The sequence below is a fragment of the Limanda limanda genome, chromosome 23 (assembly GCF_963576545.1).
Source record: "Limanda limanda chromosome 23, fLimLim1.1, whole genome shotgun sequence".
In the NCBI taxonomy this organism is placed as follows: Eukaryota; Metazoa; Chordata; class Actinopteri; order Pleuronectiformes; family Pleuronectidae; genus Limanda; species Limanda limanda.
In genome coordinates, this window is record NC_083658.1 from 4,349,804 (window position 1) to 4,374,584 (window position 24,781).

The 24,781-nt window shown below is 41.6% G+C and overlaps 3 protein-coding genes across 3 annotated transcripts in view; 1 reads left to right on the forward strand and 2 right to left on the reverse strand.

The window, feature by feature from the left end:
- Nucleotides 1–1,959: 1,959 nt before the first annotated feature.
- Nucleotides 1,960–7,420, reverse strand: LOC132996873 (chloride intracellular channel protein 5-like). The gene is made up of 6 exons (XM_061067236.1): nt 6,882–7,420; nt 4,048–4,157; nt 3,137–3,262; nt 2,953–3,059; nt 2,678–2,859; nt 1,960–2,597 (listed from the first exon to the last, which is right to left on the reverse strand). The coding sequence occupies exons 1-6, from the start codon at nt 7,365–7,367 to the stop codon at nt 2,433–2,435; spliced, it is 1,176 nt and encodes a 391-aa protein (XP_060923219.1). The 5' UTR covers nt 7,368–7,420; the 3' UTR covers nt 1,960–2,432.
- A 1,524-nt stretch (nt 7,421–8,944) lies between these two features.
- enpp4 (ectonucleotide pyrophosphatase/phosphodiesterase 4) lies at nt 8,945–16,109 on the forward strand (the record flags this gene model as incomplete). Its single annotated transcript, XM_061067237.1, has 8 exons — nt 8,945–9,006; nt 9,990–10,227; nt 10,992–11,279; nt 11,395–11,499; nt 13,052–13,250; nt 13,328–13,501; nt 14,018–14,287; nt 14,514–16,109. Coding segments are annotated over 8 exons (1,431 nt in total), but the record flags the coding sequence as incomplete, so codon positions are not given.
- A 6,173-nt stretch (nt 16,110–22,282) lies between these two features.
- LOC132996840 (XK-related protein 6-like) overlaps nt 22,283–24,781 on the reverse strand; it is a 6,918-nt gene continuing 4,419 nt past the window's right edge. Inside the window, exons 3-4 of the mRNA XM_061067204.1 lie at nt 23,690–24,107; nt 22,283–22,790 (exon numbers count right to left, since the gene is read on the reverse strand). Of these exons, the coding sequence (XP_060923187.1) occupies nt 22,283–22,790; nt 23,690–24,107 (926 nt within the window). The remainder of the gene's footprint in view (nt 22,791–23,689; nt 24,108–24,781) is intronic.

A 24,781-nucleotide genomic window follows, 5' to 3' on the forward strand; every position in this document is an offset into this window, starting at 1 on the left:
CATTTCAAATCACATGACGAGTATACAAAAGATAATATTAGTTCTACTTTGGGTACATTTCTACTAATATTTATTGAATAATCTGTTATGTGATGTAATACTAAAGCCTATTTATATAAATTAATATTTTACGTTTTTACCATCTGCTTTTCTACACTCCCTAACTTTACCTTTAATTAAGCTTTTACATTTCAAATCATGAGAAGAGTTTACAAAAAATTATGTTATCTCTGCTTTGGGTACAATTTTACTAATATTTATTTAATCATCTGTTATGTTACGTCATACTACAGCCTATTTATTTAAATTCATATCTTACGTTTTCTCCATCGTCTTTTTTACACTCCCTAACTTTACCTTTAATCAAGCTTTTACATATAAATTTACTACCGGAACAAAAGTATATGATTAAATAATCTACTGTAATAGTATAACACGTATTGGAAATAATTGTAATCACAGAGTACTTATAATTAGTAGTATTATAAATAGTATAAGTAGTGTTAAATTAGTAGTAGTAGTAAATTTGTATTTTACATCTTCACCCCACTGCTTTCTAACATTTGATGACTTTTCATAGCAAATGACTGTAGAGGAGACTTTAAATAAACCATGTCAAATATAATGAATCATGCCATAACTTACAACAATTCAATTCATGCTTTCTATTTTATATTTAATTCATTTTTGCTGCTCAATCTTTGCGCATCACGTTACTTATTTATTTACCTGAATCTTGCTTTAATATTTGATCAAAGAGCCTATAGAACACCACATATAGAAAAGAAAAGACTCCATGCTCCTGTTATTACACAGCAATAAAACCTTTGTGTTTACTGCCATCTGCTGACTGTCCTACGCTACAGCATGCACTTAGTAAGGGGCCTCCTTATATTTTTATGTACATTAATGGAAATCATAAAAAGACATGTATCACCCAATTATTCAGTGACTATTATTTTTGTCTTATATAGTGCATGTTAGATGTGTATTCCCCGGATGTGCAAGTTCTCCCTCAGCTGCTAATCTGGAAATAGGACTTTAAATTAAGATACTGATATATCTACCACATATGATAATTAAATGCAATAAACTGTCGTCTTATCCATCACAGGAAATAGACGTGAGGGAGGTAAAGAGGAGGAGGAGGAGTTCAGGCTCTTGCATCTGAGATTTCTCCTTATCTATTCTTGCTTTCTGATGGACTGTGATCTCTTGTTATGTGAGCAGGACACATGTATATATATATTTAACTTCAGTAAGAAAGTGTCCACAAACTTATTCGCTGATATTTGTTCTCTAGGAACATTTTCACTGAGCAAACACAACAACAACAGCTCGATGTGCCTGGAGAGCTGCTGTCGATATCCATCCCTTTGTACGGGCACGCACATAAATCATAAATCGACCAGACGAGTTTGGAGTGAAAAACAACAACTCTGCTGCTCAGTCTCTGAGAAAATAGATTTATTATTTCAACAAGTGACATATACACAGTGGGGTTTGCGGTTCTAATCATCAGAAGGAATATAATGATCTCTAATAATCATTTACAGACATATTTATTATAATCACACAGATTCAGAAAGCAGACGACATCCATAATTCCCATTTATATCATATTCAAATATATATAATTTACTGTACAGACATAAAGAGCTGAAGGCAGAGGAGATGCCCACTGAGGCACTTGTCATTAAAATTACATTCACTTAAATCAGTTTGTACTCAACACAGCAAGTGGTGTGAACTTTTTCTATTTCATCAGAGGCTCGTTTATCAGATTGAATCGGACATTTTAATCTGAAAGTAAATTGAAAATATATTCAAAGGTAAAATTGAAAGTAAATGGGATGACGTAGTTAAAGGAGATGAGTAATTTCCTCATGAAGACAGAGACACATGTCCAAAGTCCACGAAGCTGACACCACACCTATAAAAGACAAACGACTCTGAAAGTTTTTGTTCGTTTTACAAGTGAAAGCAGACAGAAAAATGTTCAATTTAATGTCAGACATTAAGAAAAGGAAGGCGGCGACACATCGCTTTGGCTGGAAACAGAAAACTAATCCAGGGAAAATGATCAACCCCTGTTTTATGCATCCTGTATAATTAGCAGATTAACTGTAACCAGACATAGGTCATTTTAAAGTGACTGAAAATTACTGCAATCACTGGTCGGATGAAGTGCTTGTTCCACATTTACATATTTTACCTCAACAAATATAAATTAACACGATTTTTGAGCAGTTTAATCACCACAATCAAATATTATCAGGCCTCCTCCATAAAGCAGTTACTGAGGCATCAGACCTTTGGACTGACTCACACCACTTTAGGCTTATTCCAGCATCACTGTTACACATCCTGTTCATCGCAAGTAGGATTTTAGTTTGAGAAAAAGTAAAATAGTGAGTGTGCCTGCGAGGCGTTCACTTCCCCAGCCTCTTGGCCACGTCCTTGTAGGCGAGCTCGATTTCCGCATCAGCAGCGCACGTGTTGGTGAACTCGTCTCGGCTGTAGGCGTTGCCGAGGTAACGCCACACCCCTCTGAATTCCGACGGGATGTCGTAGTTCCGGTACTTCTTCGCAACCACCTGCGGAAAAATTAAACACCATTCGTTAAACAAATTCCCTATTGAGATTAGAGAAACGGAACCAATCAGACGCTGGTTACCTTGACGACGTGGAGCTTGGGCAACAGGTTGCAGTCCGCCAGCGTCAGCTCGTCCCCGTCCACGTATTTGCGAGATGATTCCCCTTTGCCGCTGGGGCGTCCCGTCTCATCCTCGTCAGGAAGTGGACTCAGCAGATACTCGTCCAGCTTCGCCAGGACCTTGTCCAGACTCCTCTCTAAGTCTGAAGCAGACAGAAACACGTGTCCAGGTCAAAGGTCATTAAAGCCTGTGAACCAGTGCTTTTGATTGGACTATATCTATATAGTGTTCTTACCCCTGTTCTTATCCGGCCTGGTGTTTTTCACATAAGCGGAGAACCGGGCGAACACGTCGCTTCCTGCCATGTTGGACCCACGGTTCTTCGCTGCGAGTTTGGGATACCTACGAAAAAAAGGCCGTTAGTTCTCATGTTGCTACTTTATTCCCCCGATTGTGGCGTGCTTGTGCGTGACACCTACTTCGGTGGCGCCAGCTCGGCCTCCAGGTACTCCTCTATCTTGTTGACGTCGGTGAGCACCTCCCCCTGGAAGGTGAGGAAGGGCGGGTGTGTCCCCGGGGCCAGGTTGTGGAGGTCGGCTGGTTTCCTTATCAAGAAGGGAATCGCTTTACAACCTTGTCCTTACATAGTGTGATAAATCCCTTCAGAACGAGTGCTCTCTTCTCTCTCAGTGTTTTTTAAATGTGACCCTTTAAGAGATTGCTCATTGAACTTTGGTGTAATTCTGAAAGCAGCACTCAGAGAAGGAGCGTAATAAAATACATGTATTAAAGCTATAAAATACATATATATCTTATCTTAAAGCTATAAAATACATATATATTTGCTGTTTTACTGGAAGGTCCCGTAATTTATGAGGTGTATGTCCTCAAGCAACCTATTTATTGCACATATTTACAATGGAAAATACACATGTACTCTATGATAAGAGGGATTTATTTGAATTATATGCAAACACAACAGAATTTTTGTTTTAAATTTGGATAAGCAGGATATTTGACCTTTAAAACAGCCAATGTTAACTCATAGTTATTATTTTTTTTAAACCCAAATCGACCGATTCTGTGGATTGCTGTAGATTGAGGTTGAAGTTCTTGTAGTCATATTTAATAATTGTTAATATAGAAACAGATTTTAGCAGCTTTAATACATGTTTATTTTGTTACTATAATTAAAATCCAATGATTTAGTAAAATATCAGGAACATAGTAAAAAAAATCAAAATCATGGGGTTTGGGTTGAAGCGAGCGTCGAATAGGACTGAATAAGACGACAGCTGATATCTTCTCTCTATCTAGTTTCCCATATTTTTTGTTAATATAAAAGTTGTATTATTATTATCATTATTATTATAATTATTATTATGATTACCTCTTGAGGTCAACGGTGGTGACATTAAAAACGACTCCTTTCAGCCAGAGGATCATGAAGAGGCGCTGAGAGAAAGGACAGTTTCCAATGCTCTCCCCGTCCTGGCCAGCCTGTGAACACACACATTAAGAAACATGGAGTTTAGAGCCGAGTACAAAACACAACCAGGGTCTCCACCATATTCTTACAAGTCTCCAGATTAACTACTATATGTGAGAATCAGTGGATCTGAGTTGTTGCAAGCGTGTGTGTGTGTTCTAAACTGTAACGGGACACTGTAATGTGACACCAAATCCAACATGAATAATCCACGCCGCCTCCATTAGCCGCCTCGCTGCCCATTTGAACTTGTGGTTTTCCTACTGACGCAGTGTGACAGAAATAATATGTAACTTTCTCTCCTGCCATAACATGGCATCACTGACATCCGGCCGTACCCTCACTACAAAGGTTAATCCAGCCTTTAAGATGTTTAAATTAATGGTTAGATATGTCTTTACTTCCTCTGTCCAGAAATTAAGCCAAAATATCCTGATTACAAGGAGAGGTCCCGCCGACACAAGCGCCCGACCAATCGTGAGTCAGTCTCAGCTGTCAATCATGATGTTTGAGAATGGTATCAATCTTATTTATGATATATTTCAAAATATACTTCATCAATATGTATGACATATTCAAATAACGGCTATAAGAGAGCATCATGTTCATGCTATAATTAACAAAGAACGTTATTTCCCACAGGCATTCCTTCACACACTGAGCGGCACACACGCATCAGAACCTGCCGTGATCAACACTGAAAGGATCCCAGTAATAATTCAGTGGGAGAGATTGTTCATGCACGTGGGGATCAGGTTAACACACGGAAAATCAGCACGCAACAACAACAACAACAACAACATGGCATGCACACCTGCGAGAAGGAGCCACCCGCAAAACATAAATACACACATGGTTGCTTTATTTATAGATAATATACTGAGCATATGCAGCGGAAATGAGCTATTAAAGGCAGAATGCAGATTGTAAACGTTGTATAAATAGGTAATTTAAAATTAAAAAGACAACTGTTTATGTGACAACACACATAAACACACATTAAAAGCCCCACCTTAACAAATAGCTCAATATCTGGGTCCTTGTCCTCCTCAGCGGCCGTATCCGTCATGGTCAAGAGAGACGCACTTTGGGTGTTTTGTTCCCACAAACGTGTTGATGTATTTGTTTGTGTCAAAGTGTGTGTGTGTGTGTGTGTGTGTTTGTGTGTAAGTGTGTGTGTGTGTGTGAGAGAGAGAGAGACAGAGAGAGAGCCGTGTCAGATTCTACTCCAGGTCCAGTTGGTGAAGTCTGCTTAGTCCCATCGCTCCTCTGTAGGAGCTTCAGGGAGGACGAATGCCAGGGTGTGTGTGTGTGTGTGTCTTTGTGTGTGTGTGTGTGTGTGTGTGTGTGTGTGTGTGTGTGTGTGTGTGTGTGTGTGTGTCTATGTGTGTGTGTGTGTGTGTGTGTGTGTGTGTGTGTGTGTGTGTGTGTGTGTGTGTGTGTCTATGTGTGTGTGTGTGTGTGTGTGTGTGTGTGTGTGTGTGTGTCTCTGTGTGTGTTGCAGTGGGGCGGGACAGTGTCAGGCAAAAATAACCCCCTTGAGGGAGGGTTGGTGCATGCGTGGGGGGTGCTGCACTAACACAGTGAGGTGGGAAAGGGCAGGCAGAGTCACCGAAGGGTGCACCCCCCCCCCCATCCGCGTCTCTTATAGCTCTGAACTGGTGACACTGAATCACCAGGACTCATTGTCTCCTCACCAGAGGGAAGTCTGAGTCGGGACACAACATTTCAACACTCAAAGAATATTTGATATTTATATTATTGTTGTGAAAAGACAAGGTTTATGTGTATATACTGTATCTTATCCCTCTAACAGCTCCTCTGTTGTTGGAAACTTTTTGAAAAGTTCCCTCGAACAGAGTCGCAGCCGACTGTGGACCTTGAGGTTATATTGCTTTGGTTTATGTGGTTTCAAAGTGCCAGATTTATGATCCCTGCATGCTCCGGTGCAAATGGACTTGATGTTCAGATTACGTAATGAATTCAGTGCGTGTGTGTGTGTTTTAAGCTATTATTATTGAATAGATTTTCCAGGAAATCCAGCAACACACACACACACACACACACACACACACACTAGAATTCACATGGCCGTGCCACAGGAAGGATCCCAGCATTGAGTCAGAACATTCTTGTCAGTTCAACTTAACCTATATTTAGAAGCAGAGTAACCCCCTCCAACACACACACACACACACACACACACACACACACACACACACACACACACACACACACACACACACACACACACACACACACACACACTCACTTACACACACACACACTATTCTTTATAGATCGTCATGTATAGTCTTCACTGTATGTGTGTGTGCGGGGGGGGGGGCAAACAATAGAGAATAAAGTTCAACTCACCTGGATGTTCCACAATCAAATATCACACACACACACACACACACACACACACACACACACACACACACACACACACACACACACACACACACACACACACACACACACACAAGGAGACTCCCACTGACCTTGCCAACGTGTTTATTAGTAACTGATAGGAAAGTGATTACGAAATTTTGAGGCCTACATGTCGCATCAAAGAAAGTTTGTCAGAGCTTGAAGACTGTGTGTGTCTGTGTGTGTGTGTGTGTGTGTGTGTGTGTGTCTAAGTGTCTAAGTGTGAAGTATATCTACACATTTTTATCATAAAACGTCAATTCAGAATCTCCACATACAATAATCCCATTCTTCCCGTATACCTTGGTAAAAAGTGTGATCTTCATTTCATCCTTCTCCTTCTCTGGCTTCTCCTCAGGTTCCTTCTCAGACGCCGATGAAGAGGATGAAGAGGACGAAGAGGACGATGACCTGCGTGATGAGTTCTTCTCGTCCACCTGCATCTCCTGGCTCTCCCAGGTGAGGTCTTTGCTGCTACGCCTCTCCTCAATCTTCTCTACTTGTTTCTCCACCTCCCCCTTGTCTCCATCTTCCCCATGTGAGGAGGACGAGGAGGATGAGGAGGATGAGGATGAGGAAGAGGAGCTGCCTCGCCTCTCCTCAGTGGTGGGGCGAGGCGGTGGGAGAGTAGGGGGGACAGATACCTTCTTAAGGGACCGTCTGGTGTTCTCGTACTCTGCTGAGGCATCCACGTAGGAGCCCTCCTCGGTGGGCATATCGTATATAGGCGGTAGGTTGTTCTGGTAAAGCTCCGGGGTCTCGTACATGTTCTCCTGACCGGGATCCATCCTGGACGAAGGGGTCAAACGGAGGTCGTCCTGTGGGAGGTGGAGGACGTCAAGGTGTGAGGCAGAGTGAGAGACAAATACCAACGCTGCCAACCTTATCAAAGATCGCCCCAGGACTTTGGACAGGGATGGCAGGATGTGATCCTTAAAGGAGAACACAACCAACAGAGAATACTACTGAATAGTTTTAATATTAACGATATTATGGGCTGGATTCCAAGTAGTCTTTTCAAGGATCGGCTGCAATATGGTGAATGAGAGACTAAAAATTTACCACATCCCAGCAGGTTAGCACTATTTTCACAAATCAGCTTTAAGCTCAATAAACAACAGTTTTTATTTATTTCATTTAAGTATGAAATTTCATCTGCCTTTAAGCAGAACTTAATACAGTCATTAAAAACCAGCGTTCATCTTCAATGATCAGCTAGAAAACTTAAAATATGAAGAATTCTAAACTGAGTTTTGTGATTTTATTACAGCTCCTCTTGTTCAGGACGCAAAAAAACACTTAACTAAAAGTTAAACAGTGTTGAATTAAGTTATGCTTCATGTCTGGTGAAGTATTTAAGGCTGTGTCTCTTCATTTCAGGCATTAAACAGAAGACATATTCCACAAAGACTTTTGGAATTGGGTTTGGTAACCGGCAGCAAAACTGTTTTCCAAGCGTGTGCCAAAAAGCAATTGTAATCACATCAGAGTGTAACCTGGCAGACGGCTTGTTTCACCCTACACTGTTATTAACTTGATTTATAAATAGGTGGTACATAAACAAATAAAGCAATTAAATCTTGGCAAACATCCTTATGAAGTCATTATTTTTATCTCAGCTCCCAGATTGAAACCAATCCAAGTCTTATTTATCAGTTTTAATAACTTTGAGGCGATGATAAAGCTCTTAAAGTCAGTTTTCTTCACTTTCTGCAGGACGACCACTTTTAGAGACAACACGAGGTTTAAGGACTCGCCATTGTCTCGGCTATTGCATTTCTAATTTAGACTAATTTAATGTGTCATAGCTGGCCTATTTCTGCAGTGTTATCACTTAAATAAAAAGATGCAACCCTGAGCTACTTAATCGTGTATTTACAGAGAATCGTCAGCTTCTGTAAAGTTAAAATATTTGCTTCTTTTCAACAGAAATACACGAGTTAGTGAAACTTTTCATTCCACCACATCTTATATTTAACAAGCCCAGCTTATTGTTTATCTGGACGCTGATTGGCTGCTTCACCTGTCAATCCAGTTACAGCTTCACCGGAGGGTGACGTCAAGTTTGCGTCAACAGGGAAAAGACACACAGGTTTTACGTCAAAATAAAAACATTGTATTTAAAAAAAAACATAAATATAACAGTTTGAAGATTTTAAAATCTATATGAATTATGCTTGAAGAGCTTTGTTGGTATGTATGAGAGAAACCAGAATAAAAATGGCGGAAATCTAAAAGTAAAGTAAGATGAGTGTCAAAGAGGGATTTATTTTGAAATGCACAACCGGAAGTGGACAGGACTAATGCTAGTTAGCTCGATGCTAGCGGTGTCTCTTGTGTCTCTGATGAAGTCCATTCATGATGTTGCTGTGAGACAACTTCCACCATATTGGAGGAGGAGGACATCTACTCTCTGCCCGCTGACAGGTAACCTTGTCCCGCCGACCACCACCGGGGGACCCCGCTGTCTGTCCCCGGAGACACGTTAGCTGCGACATTAGCATGCTAACATGGGCTCAATCACCTGGTTCTACTCATAAGGGAAACTCACAAACTTTCTTATTGCTAATTTCATGTCACACATTCTTAGTCTGGGATGTGTTATTATATTACATTATTATATTATATCATATTATATAATATTATTATAGTATTAAAGAGTCACTTTTAGTTATTGAGTCCTTAGAACTGTTGGATACTCGTGTTTCTTGTTTTCAACTGTCACTTCCTGGTCGTGTGTGTGTGTGTGTGTGTGTGTGTGTGTGTGTGTGTGTGTGTGTGTGTGTGTGTGTGTGTGTGTGTGTGTGTGTGTGTGTGTGTGTGTGTGTGTGTGTGTGTGTGTGTGTGTGTGTGTGTGTGTGTGTGTGTGTGTGTGTGTGTGTGTGTGTGTGTGTGAGAGAGACCTGTTTAGTGAGATCACACGTTTATTTGCACAAACCCATTGGTCTCCATGTTTTAAATCATCACATATTCCCAGTGAACACTTCAGGTTTAAATAGTAGAGATTGTACTTAATTTAAATTGTATTAGACAGTTCTGATGACGCAGGGATAACATGTGTGAAGTGTAGAATGAAAGTGGACGTGATGAAATGTCCTCATCTGTCCAGTGTCTTATGTAAAACTACTAAAGCTATGGCTTGCTCAGTTTTAGTATAAGATTGGTCTGGAATGTGTGTTTATGTGGCCAGCAGGTGCAGTGTGAAGTAAGTCTCACTTCCGTAAGAGATTAAGGAAGTGCCAAGAATCTCTCTGTCATTCTGTATGTGTACATTTGTATATGTTGTGTAGCCACAGCTCTTAGTTCCTTTTTCTTTTTGTAGCTTAACTCTAAAACCTTTGTTTTGGTCTGCACCACCCATACAGCAGTGGCATGACAAGATTCCTGTTTCTTGTTTAAATCTTTTTCAGGATGTTACTGAAAGTGCTGCTGGTCGTCCTGTGTGGCGTCCCAGCCCCGGTGGCCGGGGGGGCCGAGGCTCAGCAGGGGCCGCTGCCGCTGCTGATTGCGTCGTTCGACGGTTTCCGGGCAGAATACCTGCAGAGGTTCCCCATGAAGAACCTGAAGCTCCTGTACAGCCAGGGGGTCCTGGTGGAGCAGCTCACCAACGTCTTCATCACCAAGACCTTCCCCAACCACTACACCCTGGTAACCCTGCTGCTCGCGGCTGTTTCCCTGATACAGTAAAACTAGTAAATATGGAAGGTCTTAACAGTGGTGGGAAGTAACGAAGTAGAAATACTTTGTTACTGTACTTAAGTAGATTTTTTTTACAAATCTGTACTTTATTTGAGTCCTTCTTTTCCTGAGACTTTTTACTTTTACTCGTTACATTTGAACAAAAATATGTGTACTTTCTACTTCTTACATTCTCAAACTGGCTCGTTACTTGAGCAGCGAAGGTTGGCGCAGCACACCTCTACGCACGGCGCACCTCTCTCTCTCTCTCTCTCTCTCTCTCTCTCTCTCTCTCTCTCTCTCTCATCTAGGGTTCAAAATTTGTAAAATTATACATTATATACATTATATTCATATTGTTGTTATAATTTTTCAGTCAGTTGACATTAATCTTGAGGAGAAACATTTTGGGTTGTTTTGTGTCTGTATAGGCCTTCTATAAAAAGCACTACTTTTGATACTTAAGTACATTTCAACACCAGATACTTTTGATACTTAAGTTCTTTTAATATGAGCTACTTTAAGACTTTTACTCAAGTCATTTTCTGACGGGTGACTTCCACTTTTACCGAAGTCACTTTCAGGTAAGGTATCTGTACTTTTACTCAAGTATGGCTTTCAAGTACTTTATACACCACTGGGTCTTAAACTGTTTAAAACTTAAAAGTCATAGAATGAACACAAATCCACAAATATATATGTAACGTATATTTGACATTGTTTTTTTTCTCCAGGTGACAGGGCTGTATGCTGAGTCCCACGGGATCCTGGCCAGTCGAATGTACGACCCAGTCAGCCACAAGAACTTCAGCGCCGGCCAAGACCTTGATCCGATGTGGTGGACCCAAGCTCAGCCCCTGTGGATCACGGCGCTGGACTCCGGCTACAAGACGGCGACCATGATGTGGCCCGGCTCCGACGTTCTCAACCGCACAGCGACACACTTCCTGCCCTATGACAGAAGCGTGACGTTCCAGCAGCGGATAGGGAACGTGACAAAGTGGCTGCTGGGAAATGGAAAGGTAGACATCGTTACTCTGCATTTCAACTCCTCTTCGTTTGCTCATCAATGTAACACCCGTCTTCTACCGGGCAGCAGCTGTAATCTGACAGTTTGGATCATATCTTTTCCTCCAGGAACCGGGAGTGAAGTTCGCAGCTGTCTACTGGGAGGAGCCAGACACGTCGGGACACGTCCACGGACCAGACGACACCGCTGCCATGAGCAAAGTGCTCAAAGAGGTACAGTCTTCTGATTACATTTAAAAACTCACTTTGATCCACACTCAAAATATATCCCTCCTTGTACGCTCAGCTCTGTCTCTCTCTTTGTTTGCTGACTGCAAACTAGAGATGAGGTCACAGCTTCCAGTGAACTGATATGGCCGGGTGACGCCCGTGCAACTATTTACAATAGGAGCCTAACTATTGAACAGACAAAGCATAGAAGGGTTTTCTAATAACTGTGATGCAACAACATTAAGTTTAGCTTTATTCCATTTGAGACATCAAGTTTTTAGTTAAGACATTATTAGTTTTATTATCTTTATGATTAAATAGAATCACCAACAATTGTTTTGAACCTGTACAAAGTTGTACATGCACCTGTGTGCTCGGTGAGTTTACCCACATCCCTCGCAACAGCAGCAGCAGAATTTACATCCATAATATAATCAGCACAGCAAATAAGTCTGTGGAGACATAAAGATGATAAGGTATCAGTGCAAATGGAATAGTGACATTTAGTAAGCGTGTCTTATCACATTATCAATATATTATCAATATACCTGTCTCCTTGCACTGTGTACCCTGTACAACACTCCGCTCCATATACACTTACTTCACATCATATGTGATATGTGTTAATATAAACCATATTGATATTATATATAATTTTATACAATAATATTGTCTTTTGCACACTCTGTCTACATATTCTGACACTCATAGTATATTATATTATCTATTGTATAGTCAAATACCTCTTCTATATATCATATCATATTATATCATACATCTGTATATTCTTTGTATATATAAGTCTATATACACATATTTATACATGTGTACATATTATTATTATTATATTTACTCTTATTATATATACTGTTGCTGTCATTATTACTATATACTGCTATTATATTGGTATAATTACTATCATATATAAATATATATTATGTTATATTATATACTATATATACTGTACTATTTTGATATACTGTCTAACAATAACATTACGATCATATCATCAGTACTATTACCATCATCTTGCCACTGCACCTTATCTACCTATTTATCTTGTGTTTCTGTTGTTATTCTTTCTCAATATATTTATTTTATTCTATTGTATTGTATTTTATTGTATTCAAATATACCGGCTGCTATGACGACTTAATTTCCCTTCGGGGATGAATAAAGTTATCTATCTATCTATCTATCTATCTATCTATCTATCTATCTATCTATCTATCTATCTATCTATCTATCTATCTATCTATCTATCTATCTATCTATCTATCTATCTATCTATCTATCTATCTATCTATCTATCTATCTATCTATCTATCTATCTATCTATCTATCTATCTATCTATCTATCTATCTATCTATCTATCTATCTATCTATCTATCTATCTATCTATCTATCTATCTATCTATCTATCTATCTATCTATCTATCTATCTATCTATCTATCTATCTATCTATCTATCTATCTATCTATCTATCTATCTATCTATCTATCTATCTATTAAATTTGAGCAGAACTCTTTTGACTCAACGATTGGCTTGACAGGTTGACGACAACATCGGCCTGCTGGTGTCGACGCTGAAGTCCACCGGGCTCTGGGGTCGCATCAACCTCATCATAACCAGCGACCACGGAATGGCTCAGCTGTCGGCCGAGCGCATCATCCGGCTGGACGACTGCATCCCCCCCGACAACTACACGCTGGTGGACCTCTCGCCCGTCGCTGCCCTCATCCCACATGCAGGTAACCAGGTTCACATCAGCTCACACGCCACCACGGCTCCTCATGAACTATTCACAGAAACGTGTGTTCCTGTGCAGATCCACAGACAGTCTTCCCTCGGCTGAGTAAGTGCCACGACCACATGACAGCCTATCTGAAGAGGGACATCCCTGATAGGCTGCACTACCGGAACAACGAACGTATCACGCCAATCCTACTGGTTGCTGATGAAGGCTGGACCATAGTGCAGCGAGGGAACACGCTGTCCAGATGTAGGTTTCTACGTTATGTGTTGTTACATCTTTCATCAACAGACGTTTGTTTACATGTGTGTGAGTGTGTTTGTCTGTCCCAGGTTACATCACCTTTTTGTTTTCCATTAAACTGGAGGTTCTACAAATCACAACTGAATAATCCAATGCTACTGGTTAACAGGAAAAACCTTCAGGGCGGAAAAAACAAATGAATGGGTTCATAAATGGTTCATATGTACATTTTTAAATCAACTGAACACCTCAGGTAATGTTTGGCTGAAGATGACAGGTTTCCCTGCTTGGAACGTTAGTAAGATATAAGATATCAAGTTCTTTTTAAGTTGATCGGTAGACAAATGCATTGGGTGTCTGCAGATCTGTGTGTCCGTAATCTAGTTGGACAACATGTCTCATTGATTTTAGTCATCCTCAAAGATGTTCTTTTCTTTAGTTAAGAAGTTATTACATATAAACCAATCTCCATTTAAAGAGACTGTAGCCCCACCCCCTACTTTCTCCTCTTCTCTCCCTCAGTGGGCGATCACGGCTACGACAACTCCCTACCCAGCATGCACCCCTTCATGGTAGCGGCAGGGCCCAGCTTCCGTGAAGGTTATCGAATCAGCAGTTTAAGGAGCGTGGACATTTACCCTCTCATGTGCCACCTGCTGTCGGTGCCCCCCCGGCCCAACAACGGCAGCCTGAGCCAGGCTCGCTGCCTGCTGGCCGCTGAGGCCTGTGGGAACCTCTCCCAGGTGATCAGCCTGGTGCTGGGAATCTTACTGGTACTCACCACAATCATTCGTAAGTCCAAAGGATCTCAACAGTATATTCATATTTGTTATATCAATGCATGATGTATATCAATGCAAACCCCAGAGTTAGCATGTAGATATTAAATAAAAAGGGAACCCAGAATCGAACCCTGGGGGACTCCACAAAGGGGTAATTTGTTTCTTCATTTAAACTATGAAAGAATGATCTGCATATCATGAACTGATCAACAAACTAACAGGACTTGTCTCTTCAGTATTCATCAGGTGGCGGCGAAACCTCCGGCAGTCGCGCTCCCGAGCTTTCCAGAGGCTGGAGATGGACGACGATGAAGAAAGCCTGTTTGGGTAAACCAGTCCGACCCGAGATCACAGACTGATCTGCGTCACCTAGTTGAGCTCCTATAGGTACTTGCACTTAACCCACTCAGGCTGCGGCATTAGATTTCACACTGGCATGGGTGCATTGTATGTATTTGCATTCACAAACATGCAGTAGAAGGAGCGGCTGTTTATGAAGCCTTCAGGCCGACTGACTCACGGGCTGTGATCAGAAAGCTTCCATGTACAAGGAGGTGCTACTACTGACCAAATTAAAAGAATTTATCCTTTGAACTAAAAACCACATGTATTCTCCCACAGCTGTGTCTTTGCCAGCACTGTAACAGAGGTATTCTAATGGTTTTGCACCTGTCTTGAAGTAAAGATGCACGACCACCACTTTCACATTTCTGTGCAAAAATGAAGCCAAACTATCCCAAGTACAGATGCTTTAATTACTTTTAATTAGGGCTGGGCAAGTTAACTCGTTTAATCGAGTTAACTCAAGTGATGAGTTTACTCGATAAATTATTTTATCTCGCATTAACTCAGGTTTGATTATTTATTGTTTTATTGTGAAAGTCAGGCTTTTATTTTGTGAAAGTCTGTTGCTGACTGCTGCAGAACAGGAAAAAAGAAAATAATTGGCGGATAAACAATCGAGTTAACTCATCACTTGAGTTAACTCGATTAAAACGAGTTAACTTGCCCAGCCCTACTTTTAATTTCAAATAGATTAAGTATTAAAATAACCAGCAAATAAATAAAACAAGTATCAGCATTTGAATCACTATTCCTCTACTACTAAAAGTAGTAATTCTAGGCTACTACTATATTAGTACTACTTATAGGCCACTTTTAAATGGGCTATTCCTGATTAATTTATAGTTAAAATAGACTTTTCATAATCACGTCATGTCTTACAGGAGACTAAACACGTCCATTCCGTCCAAGAGATATTTATATATTTTATGTATATGTAGCATGTGATTGGTTATTTGACATATTTTGGATCGGACCCCTTTTAAAGAGTAGGTCACAACAAACCAGCAAGTTCTGAGTTTCCACGACTACTGACTAGAAATCGTTCTGAGGGGATGTTTGTGCGTACGCCCCCGGATGTGAAGTGGTACAAACAGCTGAAGGACAGAATAGTAAATATTAGTGGTGGTTATTTAATTGTTCATAATGTTACTGCTGTAAGAAAAACATTGTTTTACGAGAGACTTGAACCTGTGACGGGGAACCAGGGGTGTTCTGAGGAAAACTATTTTTAGATTTTTTTAGACGCTACTGATTTTAAGAGATTTATTTAATATATTTCTGCGGGAACTGAAAACTTATTTTTATGAGATTTTTTATGCATAGTGTAATGTAGCTATTTTGTCAGAAGAGGGAGCCTGTTACAAATGATCCTGTGTAAAATGAGAAAACCCCCTTACAGATGTAGACATTCTTATGATTGTGTTTATTTAGATTTTATTCTGAACTGTTACTGTTATATTTGGGAAACTGATGCAATCTGAAATTATCTCAATTTTTATGAAATTATAGTATAAAAGGTAAAAATCACGTTTGCAGTACTTGATGATGAAAGTATTCCTTCTTATTATGTACAAACCTCTTTAAAAGAGAAATACAAATCCACTGTTCACTCACTTTTGCTCAAATCTGCAGTGACCAGATGTTTTTAGGACATTCCTTTGTGTTTTTGACTTGTACGTCGGAGTGTTAGGCGGAAAGGGAAATACAATAATAAGAATAAAGTCAAGAGCCTGAGCGCTGCAGAGACCAAAAAATACACCTACACATTGTTGGCTTTGGTCGTTTTATATTTGTTGACAACAGCCACACGACAGAACATCACATGCTTCCGATCATACAGTGTTTAGGGATTTTTATGTGTGTGTGTGTGTAAAACTTCATCTTTTAATTGAAACTAAGGGAAGAAAGTCCACATCCAAACTCTTGCCATGTTCTATCGTTACTCAGTTTTACACCTTGATTGCCAAAAAGAGGCTCAGAGTCTCAAAAGTGTCATATTTATCATGTTGGATCATTAAAGTTACTGTTTTCCTGGTTTGAGAAGTTAAACTGAACTATGCAATTTCTGTCTGTGGTTTCAAAGACATTTTCAAAGACGAATAAATCTCATCAAAAGTCTCGACTTCCTGTTTGGTTACTCGAAGCAACGTAGGAATAAATGGAAAGAAAGATCGACACGCGTTTGGAAAAGTAATTTATATTCCTTTATATTTTTTTTTTTTCTCCATAGCAGTCACAATGTTACAATGTAATAAAATGGTAAATATATAAAATCAAACTCAATACAGACACATACATTTCTGTATCATGTTCAAAACCAAATGGACTGTACATGTTTTTCCATTTATATCTGTTTGTATATAATTTAAAATCTGTCATCATTTCTATGTAGTTACTGTATCGGTATCACTGTAAATCTTTGTCTCTTCACAGATAAATAGACTTTGTTTTTCAGGAGGTATTGTAACAAAAATAACTTATTTCCTAACGCTGGCCGCCTGGAGCCTCTGAAAATATCGTTCAACTCTTCCCCAGAATCCTTGGACACGGTTGTAGACACAGAAAACACAAACCAGAGACATCAGAGCTTCTGGTTTCTGCCGGTTTAACTGGTCGGAAAACATTCGGTGTGAATTTGAGAATCCCTCCAGTGAGCGGACGATTCCTGAATGGTGTTTTTTTGTATTTATGTTAATGAGCTGACGCAGGAGTGGGTTGAACACGGGTGATGACGACAGCCATGGTTTCTGTCGTGAAGCCAGGAGGTGTGAGCCAGACAGCCGCTGACAAACAGCCAATAGGATTTAATTTGAAACGATAAATAATCGTTTAAATTTTCAAAAAATTGTACATCGCTCAGACGCTAAATATAAAGATTAGCGGAAGCGTCAATGGGAATAAGTTGAATTTTTGTACAAATTTCACCAATTAGATGTAACATGTCAATTTGAGATTTTTAAAGCTGCTTTTATGCAATTATTTTAAAAGTTCCTTGTACTTTGCTTGTTTAATTAAACCCAAAACCAATTATTTTTTAAGGGATAGTTTCTCTTCAGATAGCCGTCTGGCAGTTCACCTCCAAAACTTCACCCTGCCTAAACATGTAATATCGGTGTGCTTATACTCAAACAACACGATGGCACAGACTCCTACGAAAACACAGTTTCCAGTCAAGCCGTATTTTTCTCCTCTCATCGTACATTCGGGGTTATTTATAAAGAACATTTACTATCGGTACATTAGAACGAGCCATCTACGCGAACTCATGGAACATAGGAGGATTACCAGACTAAGGTATTTACAATCAAAAGGCCAACCACAGAAAATCAAAGCTACGTTTGCACATCGAATTTTTCTAGCGCTACCTTTTTTTCTTTTTCTCAAGCTGAAGAACATAGTGACAGAATAAAAGCTCATGGTAAATCTTACAGGAACGTCCACGCTCAGGTTTGACCCGGCTCTGTGCTTTCAGTGTCCAGATCTGAGTCAAACCACGGAAAATCTCCTTCAGTCGCAGAATTTGTGTATTTGTGCCAAAACCAAACGTCAGGATTTCAATTGCAGTTGAACTCAGATCTGGTTGAAACTGGTCTGAGATCAGAAACGGCGTCTGGCCTCGAGATGAGTGACGATGCTCCTCTCGCAGCTCTGGACCAAGCAAGTAAAACTTTGGCTAAAGAAAACGCATATGAAGCATCACTGATACAGACACAACATTCACACACACACACGCACACACACATGCTCACACTCACACACATCCTAACTACAGGCCTCATATGCTTTGCAGACCCTGATAATGGAACTTTTGTGTTGATTCTTTCAATCAGATGAACATTTCTCAGTCGGGAGGTTGCATCCATCGTGAATCTTGACCTCTGGACTCCAAGGTCAAGAAGCATTACACAGTTTTCTGACTAATTTGATCCCATCAACAAACTTGATGGAGAAAAAAGCATAAATTAAAAGCATAAAAATGAACATAAGCACATAGAAAAACCTACAAAGAATCAAAACCAATGGTTACATCGTTGCACATTTAACACTTGAACCACCTCCAAAGGCTGAAAGTCATGATACAAATAAGAGTACAGTGATGTGGTTTCTATTTGTAAAGGTTTTCCAAGCCCAGAACTTTTCTTGCCTGCAACCTTGCATAGCTGCGGATGTGTAGCCATACAATAACTGACTGGATCTTCATTTCCTCCAGAGTGGGCCGGGTTAAGGCTGCGGTTGTTTGTTTGTCTTTGAGTAAAGAGCAGAAACTCATCATCTGTAGCGTGCAGACTCGACTGCAGAGTCTGGATTCATGGATTGGATGGAACCTGAATCAAAAATGGGGGAGGACACCTGCAGTTTCTGAGGCTGCAGTCGAGTCTGAGCGCCACACGTGATCGGTTCCCTACAAAGAAGGAACTGTGTATTGTTTTTTTTGGTTGTGTCAAACCTGATTTGGCTGTGTTAAACCTGATCTCTGATTGGCTGGAGCTCGAGGTGCAAAGGGGGCGGGTGAGGGGTCAGCGCCGGGGGGAGATGCGGGGGGGGGACAGCTGCTCTCGGAGCTCAGCGTTAATCTCCAGCTAACAACACAGAAGCACATTGGAAGCTGTGACTCTTCAAACCTCTGTAGTAACCTTTTATTTTTCCTATAGGAGCACGTTGGCCCTCAAATCTAGAACATTCATGCAAGAAATTCACGATTACGAACGGAAAAAGCCCGACTGTGTTCTCTAAATGGCACGTGATCGGCTTTTAGGACAACGAGCTAACATGGTACGCTGTTCTCCTCAGACGCCTGTGCTCCAACACCCTGAACCCACTGTACAGTTTAGAGTGTGCAGCTAAACCAATCACCACCTTCCTGATGTTTGTGGCACATAACCATCATAGGAAATAACCCACCTCCACTTTGTGTCGAGCGGTTAAGGCATTGTTGCTTTTTTCCACGGGGACGGAAGGTGTTGCTCTTTTCTACGTACACTCTCCACACGAGGAGTCGGATTGATTGAATTACACCATTCGATCAATCTGAATGTGAAACACTCTTCACACACTTTTTCCTAAACATATTTGGCTAAATTCTTCATACCACTGTAACCACAACTATACAAAAACCACCCAGCTTGACTCAATAGCACCATATGAATATTGTTCCCAAATTATAAAGGGGTGAGGGATTATTGGACATCAGTGTGTCAGTGTGTGTGTGTGTGTGTCAGAGGTGAGGTAGGGACATCTCCCATGTTGTTACACTACTTCTAATTGTGTGTGTGTACTAAGCATATCTCGCTGCTGCGGAAGAAAACCCTGTGTGTGTATACGTGTGTGTGTGTTTGTGTGTGTGTGTGTGTGAGCATGTACACTAAGCACATCTCCCTGCGTCGGAGACTTGCATAGCTTCTGCAGGACAGGAAGAGCAGTTGTCCGTTTGGACGGAGCCTTTGGCACAGCCTTGGCCGATAACTGAAGGCAGTACTCAATTCAAAGAGACAATCTGCCCTTATTGCACCATAAGTACATGTGTGTTTTTTTAATATTTGCACCATATGAAGTGGGATTAGCAGCCAATCGACTCTTGAGCTCGAGCGCTTTGCACCATATGAACACTGCTGCTGCTGCGTCTGCCGCGCGTTCGCACTGAAGCTACTTGCCAGTCTGCAGCGAGTAATTTGTCTTTTATTTGTTTTTAAATCAACTAGCACCGCGGAAAAAGTAATATAAGCGCGTTTAAAGGGATACTTCAACATTTATGTGACACTCTCCTTGACTCTGTTTGATATCAGCTGGTTCCCACTGTTAAGGGTTGACCATATTTTCTGTTTTCTGTGTCCGCTGATAGTTGAGTACCTGTCAGAGTTGGAAAATGCTTTTTTTTTTCTTAGGCTACTCTAATTTAAACCACCGGAAGTCTATTTTGAAGGTGACATCTAAAAAAATGTATATTGTATCATTCAGATTACTCAAAATCAGCAAATCCTCGGAAATAGCAGCTTAAAAAGGAGGGATTCCAATCAAGTTATAATTTTCTGAGTAATTCAGCCCAGAAAACCCCAAAAAGCAGCTTTCAACCTGGAGAAATGTGTTATCTGACTCATCTGGACAAGAAACACAACACAATATGTTGAACTACCCCTTTTAACCCAATTCCTCTTCTCCTCCACCTGCTCAATCCTCTTGGAATAAGAGCATAAGAGTATCTGGAATGGCTCCTGGCCGGGTTTCACCTGCTCTACCGCTTGTTGTGAAGCATCGAACGCCTCTTTCACCACTTTCCAAAACCCCTTGACCCCCCCCCCCGCCGCCAAGCTGCGTTAAGGCGGCCCGATTACGGCGAGAGATTTCCAGAGCGACGCTCCTGTCGACGGGGCTGATGGCTGATAAACGCGGCTCATTTGTTGTCGCCTGCCAATGTAACAGCTTGGATTACAGGGATAAACAAACAGCAAAATAAATAATAAGCGACTCATCACAGCTCAGCCGTGGGCGGCGTTGGAGGAGGCGATGCTGGACGCGGGACAGAGAGGAGACGAGTCATCGGGAGGGCCGCGGCAAAGTGAAGCACAGAAACTGTTTTACATCAGTTTCATTGGCAGCACCGTGTGACCATGGGACCGACGGGATGAGGAAATCACACGCGGGAGAATGTAGCAGACAGAGATCAGAAAGAATTAGTCTCACATTCGCTCTCTCTGGTGAATTTCTCTCAGTTTTGCCTTTGTCCAAACAGGTAAGCACTTTTCCTTTTGGGGTACACGTGCACAAAGCAGCGTGAGAGTTGTAAAGTCATAAACACTTATATTTACTCCATCATCTTAATTACTTTTAGGTATTTTTTATGTTCAATGGCCAATTTTTTGGCTCTAGCTCCATAGTTAGAGTACAAACATTAAACCGGTATCAATCTTCTTATCTAACTCTGCCAAACCTATTGAGAAGCTTTAGCTTGCTGTATCTTTAAGTTTTTAACAATCCTCTTGTCTCATCCCATCATTGTCTTCCAGTAACTTTATCAAAACACAACGAGTTCCACTGCTTTGTTTCGCAGTCGACAACGACATAACGGTACGTAAGAAGCCTCCCTTCTCTACTTAGAAAATATATACACCACCTTTTGACTAAAGACTAACGACAACACGGTCACAAACTCCTTTTACTTAAAAGTGACGTCTTGGCTTTTCTTTGTCACGTCTTTTTATTCGACCGAAACCCGCGAAGAGTGTGAGCGACGCAAAACACAAACGGCATGCAGGGGGTCAGAGACTCCGACGGGAAACTGAGCTCGCTTTTCTTATTTTTTGTTGTTGTTGTTGTTTTTCTTCACAGCAGAGCGTAGACGTGCGAAATCAAAAAGAAACGACGCCAGAGGAAGAGCCATCGGAGACGGAGGGATGGAGAGAGGAAGAGATGGACTCGCGCTGAAGCAGCTTGTTGAGTCGTGGCCGGTGGGACTCGCGGGTCGGAGGTCAACACGAGGAGTGTGTGTGTGTGTGTCTGTGGGTCAGGAAAGTGTGTGAGTGTGTCCGATAGCTTTTGTGTCTGTGTGCTTATACCAAGTGTGCCATTGTGTGTTTTTTATATATCTTCTCTAAATCTGAACATCCATGTATACAAACATCTTTTCATGGTGGCACATGTGCTTGTGTGTGTATGTGTGTGTGTGTCAGAGTGAGGACTCGTACTGTAACAGTTCATACAGTAGGGGTCCGTCACGGTAGCGGATGCCCACGGCGGCTGGCGTTATGTACTGCAGGATGTTTATAGTCCTCCGCAGGCGCCGGTCTACGTAGTGGGCGTCCCACGCCGGGTAACGCTTCCTCGGCATGTCGATCTTTATCAGCGGCCCCCCTGGCTTGGACGTGGGGGGCGCCGACCTCACCTGGAACACGGGAAGACACGACTCGCCCACGTCCTCTTCCGACGACGGGGACTTGGTCATGTGGGCCGGGGTGGGCGGGGCGGTTGGCGGCGCCGACGGCGGCAGAGGGAGACCCCAGAGCAGCTGGGCACAGCAGGTGGAGGCGGGGCTCGGCTGCATGTGGGAAGTGGCCGGGTGGAGGAAGCCGTAGTACAGCATCATGACCAGGACCCCCCCGGCGAAGGTCAGGTAGACGCTGCACAGCGCGGAGAAGGCGTAGGAGTCGGTCAGCACCGGGTCCCTGTAGGCGTACCTGCAGGGTGTAGGGACACAAGGGTTAAAACTAGGGATGGGGGGAAAATCGATTCAGTTACAAATTGCGATTCTTGTGAATGACGATTTTAAGTTTTTTTATTTTTTTAAACATATTTATTGGTTTATACCGGGGGGGATATATGGGGGGAGCAACATCACCCCAGAGCATGTTGACCAGCTCTTGTTTTTGCACAAGAATCTAAACACACCCAAGCACTAGCTTTGCATCGCCTACATGCAAACAACAATAGCCTACTTTTTGTTTATTTCAAAGTTTATATTTTAAGTAAACTTTTATTCATTCTATTTAATTTACCTTTTATTTATTGTTTAAAAGTAGCCTAAGTGGCATACATTTCTTAATCTGTCAGTTTGTGTGTAGTTGACAGGGGCTATACAATAATAGGGCACATTTTTATTTATTTTCTCTATTGGCTGCCCGGCAGTCATTAAGTTAATGTTAATATTTGAAATGAAACTGGTAAAGCTCTAAGTGAATTTGACTGTGTTGTATTTGAAGGAATGATTTAACATTTTTCCATGGTCCAGTATTTAAAAAAAAAAAATAACCAAAAGAAATCCCAGGAAATCGTAATATCGAATCGCAATACTTACAGAAATCGCAATACATATCGTATCGCCACCTAAGTATCGTGATAGTATCGTATCGGGAGGTCCCTGCTGATTCCCGTCCCTAGTTAAAACTCTGTGTGTGTGTCTGTGTGTGTGTGTGTGTGTGTTTACTGTTTCTACACTCTTGTGTGTTTTGGCTAAACGCTCAACAATACCTGGTACCTCTAAAAGGCTAAGTTTCCTCAACAACCTGAGAAGAACAGTATTTTTGGAAAAACTACACAAACTGGTTCGGGTTTAGTCTCAGATTCTCTTTGGACTCACCACAGCCCGGTGAGGATGGTGTTCTCCGCCAGCACCACGGTGTAGTACGCCACCATCCGGTGCCGCGTCTGGCCCTCCTTCACGTTGAACCAGCAGAAGATGTACACGATGCCCACCACCATGTTGAAGAGCACCTCCTCCCACTTGGACATGCAGAAGTCGGTGCCGCCGTGCACCACCCAGAAGGCCATGGCGCACCAGTGGAGCACCACGAAGATGCCGAAGTAGATGTGGAAGAGGGAGGCGAAGAGGGCGAGCGAGAGGACGCGGGACGAGATGGTGAAGAGGCGCCAGAAGAGGTGCAGCAGCGCGCCGCGGTAGCTCATGCCGCGCTGGTCGTCCCGGGAGTCGCGGAGGAGCTTGTGGTAGGAGGCCAGGACCCAGGCCAGGGACAGGAGGGAGGCCAGGGAGGAGATGCCTGCAGACATAATACACAAAAATACAGCAAATAAATTATACAGTGTTTTTATACCTTATCTTTGATCCTGTCTTCATAGCTGAAATCATGTTGACAATACTCATAGAAGAATAACAAAAGGTTTTCAAGACAAATATCTTTCCTAAATAAAAAAAAAAATACAAATCTTCCCCATAATGCTTTTTAAAAACACGTCAAAGAAAATATGTAAAAAATAACAGAATAATACTGATTGTGAGTCAAAAAGTCAAAAGTCTGATTTCTAGACTCAGAGGCAAACATCCTTCGTATTGTATTTTATAGCAGGGTTTACAAGAGGACGATTTCAAAAAAGAGAACAGAGGGCGGATGATTAACATGCTTCTTTTTTTTTCCAGGGGTCAATCAATCGGAGCAAAGTCGAGTCATGATTTCAAGGATCCAAAATATATATTGAGTCACTGGGGGTGTGAGGATGTGGTGTGAGGCAGAGTGTGACACATAATGGTACGAGTCTAAAACAAAGTGTCCCAGCTCCTGTGTGCATCCGCCCCCTGCACTAGTCACATATTAGCATTGGATTAGAAGGTGTCCCGAACCTCCACTGATGGGGATGAAGAACACCAGTGGGTGGAGGCCTGATGCATGAATGAGGAGGAGGCTGACTTTGCTCAGCACATCCCCCGATCACTTGT